Source organism: Barbus barbus (assembly GCF_936440315.1).
Source record: "Barbus barbus genome assembly, chromosome: 42".
Lineage (NCBI taxonomy): Eukaryota > Metazoa > Chordata > Actinopteri > Cypriniformes > Cyprinidae > Barbus > Barbus barbus.
Genome location: NC_136720.1, coordinates 19,628,091 through 19,644,545, shown reverse-complemented (window position 1 = coordinate 19,644,545; position 16,455 = coordinate 19,628,091). Strand labels below are relative to the sequence as shown.

Genomic DNA, 16,455 nt, shown 5'->3' with positions numbered 1-16,455 from the left:
AAACAAAATGACCTGAGCTGGTAAAAATGGAGGAGAAGTGTGTTGCTGAGAAAAGCAAAAATTAAAAACCTGCTTGTAAAGATCACAAATATTTCTGCAGTTTCAGGGTCAATGACATGGCTTTGTTTTTTTTTGTTTTTTTGCCTGGAACTATTATACAATCCAAAAATACATTGTAAAGCAATGACTTGAATATATATTCTACAATGAAGATTTGCAATTTTTTTTTAATTAAAATAATTTTTATTTATTTATTATTTAAATTTTTATAAAAAATAATAACCTTTTATAATCAGTTATTATCTCTGGTATAATAGTTTAGTAATATTTTTATATAAAAATAAGTAGGGAAGCAAATTTGTTTTAAAATATATTTGGAAAAACGTTGGAAATTCAAATTAGTGTTGTACTTATTCAGAAAGATGAGAAATGAGAAAGATCAGATGTTGTAACCTTTAATAATAAAATAAAAAATTGTATTGAAAAAAAAAAAGATTTGAAGAATAAAGAAAATGAAGAAAAAAAAATATTAAAAACCAAAAAAATAAAAAAGTTGTATAGACAGGTATTCATGGTTTTAAAAAAGACCATGCTCCCATGATAATTTGATTACAAACAAACAAATAAATAATAAACAGAACTGATTTTGAACTTTAATATATATAGATAAGTTGTCAAAGTATAAAGAGTATATATTAGTAATTTTTAGTTGATGGTTACACCACTCGGTTTTCCCAGCAACATCTTTGTATTATTGTATTTCTTTCAGCTAGATTTTTTAAAAGATTTCTGGTTTTCATTGTTTGATTTGTCACTGAACCATTGCCACTGACCTATATCTATGTTCTGACTCTCTTTTTTTCTCTCTCTCTTTTTTATGTGCTACAGATATGGAGATATGGTTCCTAAGACCATCGTGGGGAAGATCTTCGGCTCTATTTGTTCTTTGAGTGGAGTGTTGGTGATCGCTCTTCCCGTCCCCGTCATTGTGTCCAATTTCAGTCGGATCTACCATCAGAGTCAGCGTGCAGAGAAGCGGCGTGCCCAAAAGGTACCCTAGACGGGCCGCCCACGACCCCACCATGGGTCCATGGCCTCTGATCTCAGAGCTGGACTCAAATGTAGATGTTCTCTTGAAATACAAGCACGTCTGGCTGTGGCAAAGAGATTAGACCCTGACAGAACCATGTACACACAAATACAGAAAAATGACGCTGGGATAGTATTTAATACAACTTGGCACAATGTGCTTGTGACCCAGATGTCTGCACGCTGAGTGGTGTTTGTGTCTCTATGGTATGTTAACTGCAGGTCTCTGTGGAACCATCATTTCTAGTGCATGCCCAGATCACATCCCGTACTTCAACACAGCAGACTGAAACACAAACACACAGAAACAAGACACACGGGCAGAGAAACTTTGAGAACGGCAGATATACAAAAAAAAAAAAAAAGGATGAGAGCGAGTCAGAATAGAACAAAAGAGAAAACGGCCACATACACACTGTGAAATTTTGGGTGTATGTAAAGGAATAGTTCACTCAAAAATGAAAATTAGCTGAAAATTTGCTCACTCTCAGGCCATTCGAGGTGTAGATGGGTTTGTTTCTTCATCAGAACAGATTTGGAGAAATTTAGCATTAATGGATCCAATGGATCCTTTGCAGTGAATGGGTGCCGTCAGAATAAGAGTCCAAACAGCTGATAAAAACATCACAATAATCCTCAAGTAATTCACACAACTCCAGCCCATCAGTTATTGCCTTGTAAAGTGTAATCTGTGTGTTTGTAGGGAACAAATCCACCATTAAGGCATTTTTACTTCAAACCGTTGCTTCTGGCCAAAATGCCAATCATAATCCATAGCAACACTTTGTCCTAAAAAAGTCCATCCACTATTGTCCTCACACATCAAAATCCACTTATTTATTTGTTTGAACTAATTTTGGACCGTTTTTACTTGTAAACAGGGGTTGGTCTGTGCATATTTCTCTCCTGATTCAGACGAGGCAGATTTTTCACTGGAGAAAGAATGTTATGGATAGAAGACTTGTATTTTAGCCAGAAGCAATGGTAGTTAAAAGAGTCTTGATGGATTTATTTCTAACAAACATGCAGCTTTTCATTTCATAAAATGTTAATTGATGGACTGGAGTTGTGTGGATTGTGATATTTGTATCAACCCTCATTCTGACGGCACCTATTTACTGCAGAGGATCCATTGGTGAGCAAGTGATATAATGCAAAATTTCTCCAAATCTGTTCTGATGAAGAAACACACTCATCTACTGTATGTCTTGGATGGCTGTTTGAGTGAACTATTCCTTTAAAAGTAAATGTCCTCAAATTCATTTAATTGGGTTTGCTCTTATCGTAACTTTGATGTTTGAATAGGCAGCAAGTGGAATGCGGCTACGCTCCAATCAGTGATGGAATTTGCATATTCTGATGCTCAGGATTATTTAAAAGAAACGATTCAATTAATTACAAAACCTCAATTAATCTGATTACTTTAGCAATTAAATTTAAATGTAAGTTTTACAGCCTATCTGCACAGCGACTGCCATTATAATCAATGAACCTGTCCACACGCATTCACTACAATTACAGTCGATGCATTAGCCTGCGGTTTAGATGCCTGAATTTATTATGGCAGGAGTGTTGTGATCTGTCATTACATCTGTCATGAGTATTCCTGCCGTAAATCATAAATTCATGTCCGTATGGAAAACAGGAGTAACTTCTGAACTTGCAGTGATTGACAGAGTGGACTAAACCTTTTCTTGTTAGTGAAGGTTAGCAACATCTGACTGTGTTTAGTAAACTACACTATTGTTTATGCTCGTAAGCCGTTTATACCAGTTTTGTACATACTATGCAGTTATCTGGTCATCATCAAACTTATAAATGACGTAACTCTGTATACAGAACAAAATTAAACACTAATAAGGAGTCACGACTGTATTTAGCTACAGTGTGTACATGGCCAATGAGACCAGGCACAGGAAGAACAGATGCTGTGTTCTGTAGCCGGTTCTCCTCTGGGGGTGATCAGAATACGCAGACGTTGTGACATCACATCGTATCTCATTAGATGAGTGTCTTCTCTTAATTTAGCTGTTCGACTCCAACCACCCCATGGGAGACACACACAGTTCAGATATCCCACTCCCCATGTGCATGCACACACACAGATAAACAGTACAACCAGTCCACCCAAGAACAACAGTCTGTTTTTTCAGTTAACTAGGGACTGAGAATAAGAGTAGGAGAGGGAGAAGTGAGAAAGGACATTTGGGTTGTAACAATACCAAAGTTTCAGTTGTCGACACCATTAGCCTATCATAGAAATTTGAAGATTTTTTGGCAAAAATTGAAATTTTTTTTTTTTAAATGTTCATATTCTATAAATATATAGCAGTCTTAAAGATCTGATATTTTGACACAAATGCAGGTTTTTGGTCTGACAATTTTGTGGAGCTATAAAGAGAAAAGCCTGAAAAGACTAAAATTCAAGAATGAAAAACTTTGCCTTGAGTAATTTAATTTTGAATTTTTAAGAAAAACCCTTTTATTCTCACTAAGGCTGCATTTATTGGTAACACTTTTGAATAATAATCCGTTGCTAACAAGTAACTATGCAGGAAGTAATAGGTAGTACTACATTAACACTTAACTTAATACTATTATCTAATAAAGAAGCAAGATTAACTAAGCAGTAAGTAGTAACAATTTTAGGGCAAAGGTAGTTCCTTATTAGATATGTGATAATTATAAAATAAAAATCTCCTCATTGAGAACTACTTGCGAACTATGACCAATTAATAAAGAATAACCAATTAATTACTAATCACAACAGTAATGTCTCAAAAGTGAACAATGGGTTCTTTGTGGAAACTAATTTATGAATATGATATAAATCGCTCTCTATCTTCTCTGTTTATTTCAAACAAAAACATAGAATAATAATAATAAAAATAGGTCTTTTGGAGTCTGAGGCTAATTTATTTGGGGGATATCAGTTCGCAAGTAGTTCTCAATGAGGATAATTTTATTTAATAATTATCAAATATCTACTAAGGAACTACTTGTGTCCTAAAATTGTCCTACTGCTTAGTTAATCTTGCTTCTCTATAAGATAATAGTTTTAAGTTAAGTGTTAATGTAGTACTACCTATTACTTCCTGCATAGTTACTTGTTAACAATGGACCATTATTCTAAAGTGTTACCCATTTATTTGATCAAAATACAGTAAAAACAGTAATATTGTGAAATATTATTACAATAGCTGTTTTCAATTTATATATTTTAAATGTTAATTTATTCCAAATCTGAATTTTCAGCATTGTTACTCCGGTATTCAGTGTCACGTGATCCTTCAGAAATCATTCTAATATGCTGATTTGCTGCTCAAGAAATGTTTCTGATAATCAGTTTTGAAAACTGAAACAAAATAATTTTGTGAAAACTATGATACATTCTTTGATGAATAGAAACTTCAAAAAATAGCTTTTATTGGAAATGCAAATCTTTTGTAACTTTATAAATATCTGTTACTTTTGGTCAATTTAATGCATCCTTGCTGAATAAAATAAAAAATTTTATTTGCTCATTTTTATATAGTTTTGTTTTTATATTATTATTATTTATTTTTCAAATTTTATATATGGTGTCAAAAGATCAGCTCTTTGCCATATAAACCCAGCTACATTATAGAAAGACTGGTATTGTTACAATTTTTTATTGTAGCATCAAAGTGCTTTTGACATCCCTTTTAGAGAGGAACACATTGCCATTCTTCATGTCGGACATGAGCATGCAAACCGCCAGTCACACCACGATCACATTCACACTCACATTGACCACGAGAAGAGGAAGTGTTAGGCTAAACGCTCGTGTGTTTGTCCACCTGAACAGAAAACCAGGCTTGCTAGAATTCATGCGACGAAGAGCGGTGGTGCTAACGCTTATTTGCAGTACAAACGCAATGGGATGCTGGTGGAAGCAGAGGAGGAGGTAACTGTGGAAACCAAGTCGTCGGGGTCTCTCCTAATGGAACGTGACATGATGGGCTGGTGCATGTGGACCCCTCTTCCCCCCTGGCCGTTCGCCTCTCCACCAGGGGGCCGGGGTCCAGAAGGGCGACTGTCCCCATTCAACTCTTCCGTGGTGTTCCTCTAACTGTCTCACTCTGTCTGTCTTTCACTCTTTCTCACGCCTAGACCGGGTGCACCGGCACCTCTTCCTGGTGGCTGATCATGAGACAATAATCGTGTGACCTCTTGTCCAATGGCAGTGAAGTGCATGCGGCTTGGCCTTGTGGGGGCCACGGCCATCAGCTCCAGTACCAACGGGGCCCCCCTGTTTTTTACTGCAACCCTTTTCTCCATCTCTCAACTACTTTGCTTTTGGGTTTTATTACCTTTTGTATCTTGTCTACTTGTTTTTTTTAACTACTTTTTTCGACAACTACTACTCTTGTGCTCCATGCATTTTTTAACATGCATTTTTCAGTGATTCTCTCACGGCTGTCCGGACTGGCCTGTGCTCGCTCTCTATCTCTCTGTCTTCATGACATCATCAGAACACATCACATGGAGGAATGAAACTGTCTGAGCTGCATGTCATTGACTGGCCAACATCTAAATGGGAGGCGGGGTTTAATGTGAGGCAGAGACCACGGGGCGTGTCGATCCAGTGCCTGTTGACTATACGCGGGCTCTCGATAAACAGCGCCCTAGTCCAGGGGTGTCCCATACTGCTCCTGAATGGCCGCTATCCTGCTAAATTTAGCTCCAAGCCAACACACCTGGACCAGCTAATTAAAGGGTTAGTTAACACAAAAAAGAAAATTCTGTCATTAATTACCCACCCTCATGTCGTTCCAAATCTGTAAGACCTTCGTTCATCTTCAGAACACAAATTAGGATATTTTCGATGAAATCCAGGAGCTTTCTGACCCTCCATAGACAGCAAGGAAACTACCACGTACAAGGCCCAGAAACATTGTAAGGAAAACATAGTAAGGACATTGTTAAAACAGTCCATGTGGCATCAGTGGTTCAACCGTAATTTTATGAAGCTACGAGAATACTTTTTGTTCAAAAACAAAACAAAAATAAAGACTTTATTCAACAATTCTTCTCTTCCATGTCAGCTCAAAAACGCATTTGTGTGATGCTGCTGACGCAGGAGCCAGCGTTCTAACATAGAAACGACATACTTTTTAATGCGAAGTAATTGCTTGTTCAAAAGAACTACCTATTCAGAGAGTATATGATTTTGGAGCTAGCCATGGTCTTCAAGATTACTAGAAACTTCCAGGCAAATATGTTGGAGCTAAACTTTGCGGGACATTGGCCCTCGAGAAGCAGGATTGGACACTCTTGCTCTAGTCGTCTGGTCACTGCGTCATGCTGATTTAGTAAGGCTCAAGTGAGTTTGGGTACGGTGGCCGTCATGGTTCAAATACAGAAGACGTTTAACATTTCCACATACTGTTTTCCAATAATTAGTATCTTCTGAACATAAATTCAATAGCCATTGACACACACAGAATACTCTTGTTTCTATTGTCTGCTGTTTTTGAACCAAGAGCCATCCGTCAAGGTTGTGATGTTGAGAGAACAGGACGTGGCAGTGATCTAGAGCCTACTGTTGTCACAATGAACTAGCCAAACGTTCCTCAAGATTGTCTCAATGTTGCTAGACCATTGTGAGAATTCAGGCCTTGCTGTCTTGTCTTTTCTCTCAGTTTGTTTCTGTGCCGATAAGTTGATAAGCTGTGTTTTCTGTTTCTCCAATAAGGCATCAAAACAGGCCGGCCAAGCTTTGGTATGTAAGTCCAATCCCACTTTTGATACCCAGCATCACCATCTTCTGCACTGCTTGGAGAAAACCACGGTAAGACCCTCTGGAGAAAACACACATAACTGGAAGCTGTTCTTAGCAATTTAGCTTTGGCATTACTTGATCTTATTGATATACAGGTGTCCTAGGAAGCATGCTAAGCACATCTGTAAAAAACATTGAGGTTCTTCTACAATTTCTGAGCTGTTTTCTTTAGTACCTTCAATAGCTATCTTCGATAGGTTCAGCAGTTACAGGTCAGGTGTCCGTATCGACTGTATTTAGACTGATAGTTCACACAAAAATGAAAATTGTGTTAGCATTTATTCAACTGCATATTGGATCTCAAAAGGAAAAGTTTGGCAGAATGTCCCAGATGCAAGAACTGTAGAGCTCCAAAAGCACTTTTTTCCAAGTACAAGTGCAAATTTCCAGGTTTTTCTTAAACAAAAAGGCCACGTTTTCTAAAAATAGCTTTGTGCGAGGAACAGCTTGAGTCGTTATTAGCTGCAAAACCTGGCATGATGTGATGGTTTATGAACTGATAACCATAACCAACATTAAACATGCCTTTTTTTGTGTGCCATATTTGTATTAAATTTCCTTTTAGAACTCTGGCAGAAGGAAAAATAAGGGTGAAAGTAGACAAAAAATTTATTTTTGCCTGTACCCTTTAGCATTATCCAGTGCCAGACGACTTCTGCACTTCAGTGCTCGTGGGTTTTCCACAAATAAGTGCAGTTTTTCTCTCAAGAGAAATCATTAGTCAGACACTGGCATGAAAATGACAGCCACTGTTGTCCCCTGCCAGCTAGACTCATGACAGTCTAGAGAACAGACTGTGACCCGCTCTGGCTTTCCTAGGGCACTAGACTCGAGACATTTGAAAGGAAAATTCCAGTGTCCTGCTGAGAATGCAGAACTGTTTGAGAAACAGCAAAAGCTACAGTGAATCTGGATTCAAGAACTCCTCTAAATGCCTAATATTTGTTACGGAGACAAATCTAATTGAGATTTACCATTATTTATTTAAGTTCCTGTCAGCACTTATTGAAACGGATAATTAATTTGGGCAAAGCAGTAAAATAATAATTAATATTATATGCATTCAGTGGACTTCTGGAATAATGTTCTTTCATTATTCTGAATGAGAAATTATTTATTTCTTTAGTAATAAATTATGAAATATAATGATCATATATTATAATAATCAACTGCTGAAATCAGAATTTTTTTTCTCTCTCTCTCTGTCTTAGAATCATGAGTTTGTAGATGAGCAAACTTATGAGACAAGCTGTATGGAGGTTTCCCTAGCGAAGCCATCCATGTCCCGTTCCTCCTCGCTGTCCTCTTCTCCACATGGCCTGTCCTCCTGCTGCACACGCAGAAACAAACGCAAGAGCTTCAATGTCCCCAATTCCAACATGGCCGCCAGCCGCAGGGGCAGCATACAGGAGCTCAGCACCATCCATATCAGAGAGAGACCGATGAGCAACAGGTGCTCTCACAGCACTCATGCACACTTACACACACATAAGGAGAAGGAATACGTTGATACATTGGCTGCAGTCTGAATATAGATGAGTCAGAGCTGTGTCTTATTTAGAAGTATTTATAATACTGACTATATTAAGAAGGTGAGTTTTTCCAGAGGGGTTTGGAGTAGGGATTTGTGTAGTGCTTGTAATCTAGAATGTATTTGTAATATTAAGTGTATAATGCATAGTATACAATATGTAGCACAAGAAGAGTTGCAAAGGGGTGGAAAATTTACAGTAAATTTCCGGGAACTTTCCAAAAATTCCTGGAAGATTAAAAAAAAATCCTGGAATGCTTCCAAAATTTACTGGAAACTTTCCACCTTTTTGCAACCCTAACCAAAGAATGTAGACTGCGTATTAGAGCTTAGATTTAGTATGCATATGTGGGATACATTGTGTAATGCATAATATGCAGTATGTAATGTATAGTATTTAGTATGCAAATGTAAAAATCAAGTATGCAGTGCATAGTATTTTGCATACATATGTAAAATCCAGTATTTGTGTGTAGTGCATGTAATCAAGAATGCATATATAGTGTATAATGCTTACTGTGCAGCATGATGCAATTTGCACATGTATAATAATTAGTACGGAATATGTAGTGCATAGTATGTAGAATAGTTAGTGCATAGATTTAGTATGCATACTGTATTTTACATATGTTTACTAAATACTGCACATTATGCATTTTACATTTTATTCTATATAGGGTAACACTTTATTTTAAGGTGTTCACAATACAGAGTAATTAACTAGTTAAGTACTTAGTAGTAGCCATTGTACTTACATGAAACAAAATGTACTTACCATATAACTAATTTATGGAGCAGCCTGTAATTATAGTTTGTAATTATGTAGATGTAATAGGCAGCTACTGTTACACATATGTAACAGACCGAGTCTGTTACACAGCTACTTATGTAACCAAAACATTGTTACATATGTGTTGCAGACTTTATACAACGCAATTATAAATGTAAGTACACAGACATAAGCTACTTAAAATAAAGTGTATTAAGAATGTACTTAAGTGTACTTCATGTGTATCTATACTATACACCTTATCCAGCTGCACCTTAGTTTGATTTAATTCACCAGTACACAGCTAAAATACATGTAATACATTTCTAATTACATTAAAATTACAGAATATTACACAGGCATAAAATACTTAAAATAAAGTGTATTAAGATTGTACTTAAGTGTAAAAGTAGCTGTGTAACAGACCCTGTCTGTTACATATGTGTAACAGTAACTGCCTATTACATCTACATAATTACAAACTGTAATTACAGGCTGTTCCATAACTTAGTTACATGGTAAGTACATTTTATTTCATGTAAGTACAACGGCTACTACTAAGTACTTATGACACCTTAAAATAAAGTTACCCTATATAGTATGCATAATTAATCAATGCGTTAAAATGCATTCTCCGTCTACATACATGTGCAAACTACATCATATGTGCTACACCCTGCATAGTATGTATTATACACCATATTCTACATAGATTGCATGTTCTGCACACTATGCACTACATACTATGCAGTACGTTGTACATTGTAGTTAGTATCTAAGTATATGGATTATAGTGTCTAATTATAAAGTTTAGTATGCAGTGTTTAGTGCAGTGGTCGGCAACTGGCAAAAGTGGCCCTCCAGCAATAATATCTGGCCGCAACCAGCGGCTGGTTCTGAAATAGATCTGTCATGACAACAACAGTTAGCCTACTCACAACCAGAGTAGGAGCGCGAGTGGAGCGGTGTGATTTTGAATGGAAATGAGCGCAGAGTGGAGAGGAAAATGGTGAACCCGGAGCAGAGCAGGAGCGGAGTTATTAAATGCCCGGAGCACGGAGGGGACATTGTTGATGCTCCACTCCGCTCACATAGCCTAGTCTGCCTGTTACTGCCACACAAATGTGCCATTTTGTTAATGACTGTCCTACCACAGGATTTAACACCGAGTAACAGATCACAGTTACTAAAGACACTGTAACAGTATGTCACAGGCAATTCTAGTTGCATTTTTCATCAATTTATTTCTTAAATTATCCTTTGACTATGTTCTGGCCCGTGAAACTTTTTTTTGGCACGATGCCAAACTTATTTGTTTGCAGTGTATAAAATGTAGTATTCATAATATGTAAAATACAGTATGTGAAGCATAGAGTGTAATGCATATAGAATGCAGTGTATAGTGTAGTATGCATAATAAGTCCTGTTTAACACATAGTGTGGTGTATTTTATGCAGGTTCTCTGTATATCTGGGTATTTGGGTTGTTCTCATAGTGATTCATGCTGCTGGAGTCCTGTAAAGCTCTGGTTGTGACCCCCCAACCCCCCCCCCCCTCCCCTCCCCTCATGCCAGCATACTCTGGGAATGCTATCATGATCCCTCCAACAGCTGGCGGAATTTGCCCATCAGCTGGATTGTATTCTCACCCGCCTTCTCTCTCCCTCTCTTTTCCTATGCAGCCGCTCCAGTCTCAATGCCAAGTTTGAGGAGACAGTACACCTGAATTCGGAAGAGCAGTCCTACATCACTGCCGCTGTCATCAGCATGCCCACCCCGCCCCTGAACAAGCCTGAGGGTGTAAACTCGGCCAGCATGCCCGACTTCTTGCAAAGCAACATTGTTAGGGTGTCGGCGTTATAGACCGTCCGCCGTGATCATTAGCCCTTTTATTTAGCGAGTGGACGCTGGAACAGAAAGGATTGACGGAGCCCCCTAGTGTAGTGGAGGAGGCATTGCAGCAGGATGGGCCATAGCTGGACCTTTTTTTTTTTTTTTTTTAATCGGCTCCCGCCCAGAGCTCTCCGTCTTTGTGAGCTCCATCAGCTCCACCTCTAGGCCCTCTAGGAGTCATGTGACACGCTGGGGTCCAATAGGCTTTCACTCAACCCATAGAGGAACTCAATGGCCATTGTGGTTGTTACAGCTTCTATAATTTTTCAGTATTGTGAGTCTTTGAATCTGTTGTCTTCAATTTGATGGGATCGCCAGATTTTGGGATGAATAAAGAGTGTACTAGCAGGGGCGGGATTTTACAAACTTTTAGACAGCTATACACACACTTTTGATACTTCAAAGTAAAGCTGGGCTCTACTAGAGTGTTCGGATGCTTTTGCGTGCGTGTGTGTGATCGAGATCGATCTCTTGCATGTTTTGCGTAAGTCTTTGTCCTTTTTCAATTCGGCATGAGCAATAAGGATTGGCTCTTTCTGTCAGAATGTGTCCTTTTTACTTTTGCCTAGTTATAGATCTTTCCAACCCAACAAGTGTGTGAAAACAGCTGTTTTGAGAGAATGGCCTGTTGGTACAGGTGATAAATGGAGAAAATCCTGTCTCACACCCATGTTGCGTTCACTCCTTGCCTGGCCTGATGAGATGTTTGTTATCCTTCTTTTTTTTTTTGGTGGCAAAAAGCTAAACGGAAAAGGAAATGCCTTTTGTGTTTTAATATATTTGACTTTCTCAAGCTGACAGTGGACTGGAGCTCTAATACTAGCCATTCCGTTTTATACTCCAAAGTTTGCGAGTTAACTGTGAAAAGAAAAATAACGTGCTTATTTATTATCTTCGTTAAAATTATTGTGCATGTTGTCGTACACATGGTGAAACGGGCCAGCATGGACCAGAGCATAGAGCCAGTCCAGGACATTTTTTTCGAGTTCTTACTTTTTGTCCCTCCCTTTAAAGATGTACTTTTATCAGCAAACATTCTAAAGTCTGTCTATTATTTCTGGATTATGGCATCAAGTTGAGAATTGTCCAGTCAGATTCTTAGTACTGTTTTGGAGATTATTAAATCATTGTGATCAGCCGAACATGCTTACTTTAAAACTTAAAACGTGAATCTCACAAAGTCAAGTTCAGGTTTATTTCACTCCAAAATCAAAAGAGAATAAATCATACTTTGCTTGTTTTAAAAAATAATATTAAAAACATTTTAATAATAATTAAGTACACTCCACTCCATGCAAATTCTCATAATGTTGTAGTTTTTTGTATTCTCATTCTCAATGGTGATTTTCGTTACTGTAATACAGTATTTTTAAAGCAAATATATAATACTTCAGAATGATTGCAAAAATACTTCAGAAATGTAAATTGTAATAAAAATTGTATTTTGGCATTACAGTAATGACAGTTTTGGGGGTGTCGTGCTTGATTGTCATGAAAATAATCCACAAAATCTGTTTAGATTTTATGTAAGCAAAATATAATTTATTTTGATTTTGGACAGAAATATGTCTGTGAGATTCATCCAAAACGTGTTATTATTAATCAAAAAGTGTTAAAAAAAATATCTGCATCTGAAAGATTAAATCTCTCTTCTCTGCCATTTAATGTCTGGAATTAGCAAGAAAATGTCTATAATGTTGATATTTTTTATACCGATGTCAGTGCAATTTGTGGTGAGGAGCTCTTAATGCGCCTTGTTCAATACACACACACACACACACACACACACACACACACACACACCATGCCCTCCTGCTCAATGCCTGCACCCATTCTTGCTTTTTCCATGTGACTTATGCAACAATATTCTTTTTGTAAAGATATGCTTTGTATTAAAAGGGTTACCAGGGGAATAGAATCTCACAAATGCATATTTTTAAAACTCAAATGGTGTTGATTATATATTATAAATGTATTTCAGTTGTATAATACAAAAAAGAAAAGATGAAAACAGAAAACTATGAGAGAGTGTTGCTAGTGCACCTGTGCTGTAAATTTGTTCTTCTGTGTAGTGAAATTTATTACAGTTTCTTCTTTTCTCCTAATTTCAGTGGACAGAAAATTGAATGTCTCACATTTTGCTTTCTAAATCAACGACCGCAAAGGCTGGACCATCTGTTTAGGTTTGGAGATTTTATTTGATTTTTTCCTGTTTGGAGGACAGGACTGACGGAGTGCATGCGCTCACAGACTCACGGAAAATGAGTTTCTTTTCTTTTCTTTTTTTGGGGGGGGTTGGATCCACAAGGGACTTCCTGTTTGTGATATAATGTACATTTAAATGACTACCAGGTTTCCTTTGGAATTTGTTACAGCTTGTGTTATGGACATTAAAATATATGAATTATTGAAAAACAATGAAAAAAAAAAAATACAAACCAGTTGTTTAGTCCGGTGCAGTGTCTATGAATAAATAGAATTAATTAATTGTCCTATTAAAATACAGATAAAAAAGACAATGGTGTTGTGATCATTTTATTAATCTTAATTAATTATTGAAATGTGTTTCCACGTTTAAATAAATAAATATTAAGGAAATTCTAATTCAAACTTCCAGCTTTATAAAGTTGCAACTTCAAGAAATAAACTCATAAATGCAAGAATCTCAAACTTACAACTTTATAAATTTGCAGCTGCAAGAAATAGTCATAACTGCAGGAATAGTCACACTGTCAAATATAACGTTACAACTTGATAAAGTTGCAGTTATGAGAAATATCAAGTTGTATTTCACAATGTGACTCCATATCTTGCAGTTATGACTTTTATTTTGCAATTATGTCACAGACTATTTTAAACTCACTATTATCTTTAACTACACTTATTTTTACTCAGAAAACAAACTTTAGATGGAAGCATGCTTCCATACGGCATATGAAGTAATTTTAAAGACCCCATTTATGTTGTGTCTGCTAGCTTCGTTAGCACTTACTGTATGTGCTAGCATACTGCTAAGTACAGTCTGTATCTGTAAATCTTGATTGCGCATATAATTTTTTGCTGTAATTGTGTGGAAATTGTTTAGGTATCATTTACCTAATAGTTAGGTTTAAGGGGTTGTTCAAAGTCCTTACCGTAAGTATAAACAATAGCTATAGCAAGTCAGCAAGGCTTTACTCTCTTCCATTACCAGCTGGGTGTCATATTCTTCAGAGGCCTCTTTCCCATTTTTCCGATTTCACACATTTCTCAGGCGGCACATTTAAAGGGACCCACTTTAATAGAGGCAATGGTCTCAACCTCTATAGGCACTTAGTATGATTACGTTACACATGAGCATCCTAAATGCGATGACCGCTCAGTTCCTCCTTTATACATGGGAATCAAGGGATGAGGAGGGCCGGAAGGCAAGGGATTGCACCAATTTTTCGAGCTCGTTCAGAACAAGCCAACTGCTGTGCTGTGGTGAGCTCCCAGCAGGCGAGCGATAGTGCTATGCATTAGCATATTTCCCATCACGCCGAGGGTAATTGAGACGTTTGAAGTCGGTTGTAGGAAGAGACCGTATCTGAGAGAAGCGGAAGGAGGGGGACCTTGCCGCACACAGGGGGATATTGAAGTCGGACTTCATAAAAGCTGCAGCTGTCTGTTTGCGACCTCGCTATTTTTGCGGAGAGGTGTAAGGTTAATGGTTTTATTTCCCCGTTGACTCGTTTTACTGTACTCCACAAAAGGAAAGAGGGAGCGAGACCATCTATATGATAGTACAGTCCGTGTGAAACACTCTATACATCTGCGCCCACGCTAAACAGCGAATGACACAAAGTCCACCTATCCCAATTGGTCTCTTTGGCTGGAAAGTATCACATTTTGACTGGTTTAGCACAGTTTGCGAACACACACCAGCTAACATGCTATAAGCTAGCTTTACACTCTCTGTCAGTCTCTCTCTCTCTCACAGGAGATGAATAGAGAGTGGGGGTGTTAGCAACAAGAGAGGAAACAGTATGTCTTTTGTAAGCTTGTGTGACGGCAGTCCTGTGTGCTCCTCTTTGATTCATAAATCAGATCCTGCACCGGCAATGAGTGGTGGGGGAAAGAGGAAGCTGACAGAAGCATTTCTAGCTCTCCACAAGCTATGTTTGGATTAGCATGCTCATAATATTTCTGTAGTAAACTCTTTGAGTGACCTGCTATTTGCCAAAGTGTGTTATATGCAACAGAAAAGTCCTAACTGGAATCAAGTTGGAATTCATTCATTAGCTAAAGCTAACTTGCTAATGCTATTTTATAGAATGCGCAAAATGGTTTTCCAAGATTAAATCTTCGAGTACAAATGATGGCAAACTCGTACCGCCGAGTCAGATGTTATTTTGACGTCACGCATTCAATTTGGAAACATGACAACGAAGTAGCTACTGATCTCTCTATACATGTTGTATCGTCCATATTATAGATCAGTGTTTCTGCCATGTTTCAAACTGAGGTTCAATATTGCAATCTACAATTTTGAGTTTCACATGACTTTACTTGGTCATTCATGTGCTCAGAACTTGCAATTACTATATTTATGATTTTTTTACTAATCAATTTCTAATGGAAAAAAAAATATCAAGCCCCTCCCACATTGTTTCTTATTGACTGTCCTGTTTTATGTCCAATTATAGAAGTATGAGTCGCAAATACTGTTAAATTTAAGACATTTATATTAAAAAACTTCATAAGATCTTGTGAAAGAAATGTATGATGCTACGGCTTGAAATGTTTAGTGTTTCAAAGATTAATTACTATGAAGAATACAGTGCAGTATACAGTATTATAGTGTTGTATTCAAACATAGCTTGTGTCTTTTTCCATGTGACTACTTCTTCCCTCTCTCAGTGCACTATCCAGTGAGATGTTTTATTCATTGCTTTACATCTGTTAAAATTCATGAAGCAGGCCAGAGCTAAATCCCTTCGCTTTCCCTCAGCCAAGGTTGTCTCCCATCAAGTCCAGAGCGGGGCCAACAATTCCACCCGTGTTTCCACCCAGTAGCACTTAAGCATGACACCTCTGGAATGCTCACACTTACAAAAAGAGCGCTCTGCAGAAAATCAGCTTGATTCAGCGGAAGTGACTGCACGGTAAGAAAACCAGGCTCCGCTGCATGCCTCAGTTGTTTGAAATGCAGCGTTATGGTTGTTGCTAGGCATGAAATTGGTGAATTATCTGTCAGATACATGTTAGTGAAATATGCTGGACCTTGCATTGTTATGACAAATGTTTGGCCACTCATAAGGAATTTTAGGCCTTTAAAATGTAACAGTTTTTTTGAGTTAGCACAATAGAATGGTTATTTGGAAACATTACGAAGCATGAAATCTTA

The 16,455-nt window shown here is 37.5% G+C and overlaps 1 protein-coding gene across 1 annotated transcript in view; it reads left to right on the top strand.

Moving 5' to 3' along the window:
* LOC306861278 (A-type voltage-gated potassium channel KCND2-like) overlaps positions 1 to 11,057 on the top strand; it is a gene marked incomplete at both ends in the record, with an annotated part of 118,244 nt that extends 107,187 nt beyond the window's left edge. Inside the window, 5 exons of the mRNA XM_079403463.1 lie at positions 889 to 1,051; positions 4,919 to 5,017; positions 6,809 to 6,904; positions 8,107 to 8,348; positions 10,877 to 11,057. Coding sequence (XP_079259589.1) covers positions 889 to 1,051; positions 4,919 to 5,017; positions 6,809 to 6,904; positions 8,107 to 8,348; positions 10,877 to 11,057 — 781 coding nt within the window. The remainder of the gene's footprint in view (positions 1 to 888; positions 1,052 to 4,918; positions 5,018 to 6,808; positions 6,905 to 8,106; positions 8,349 to 10,876) is intronic.
* Between the last annotated feature and the right edge of the window lie 5,398 nt (positions 11,058 to 16,455).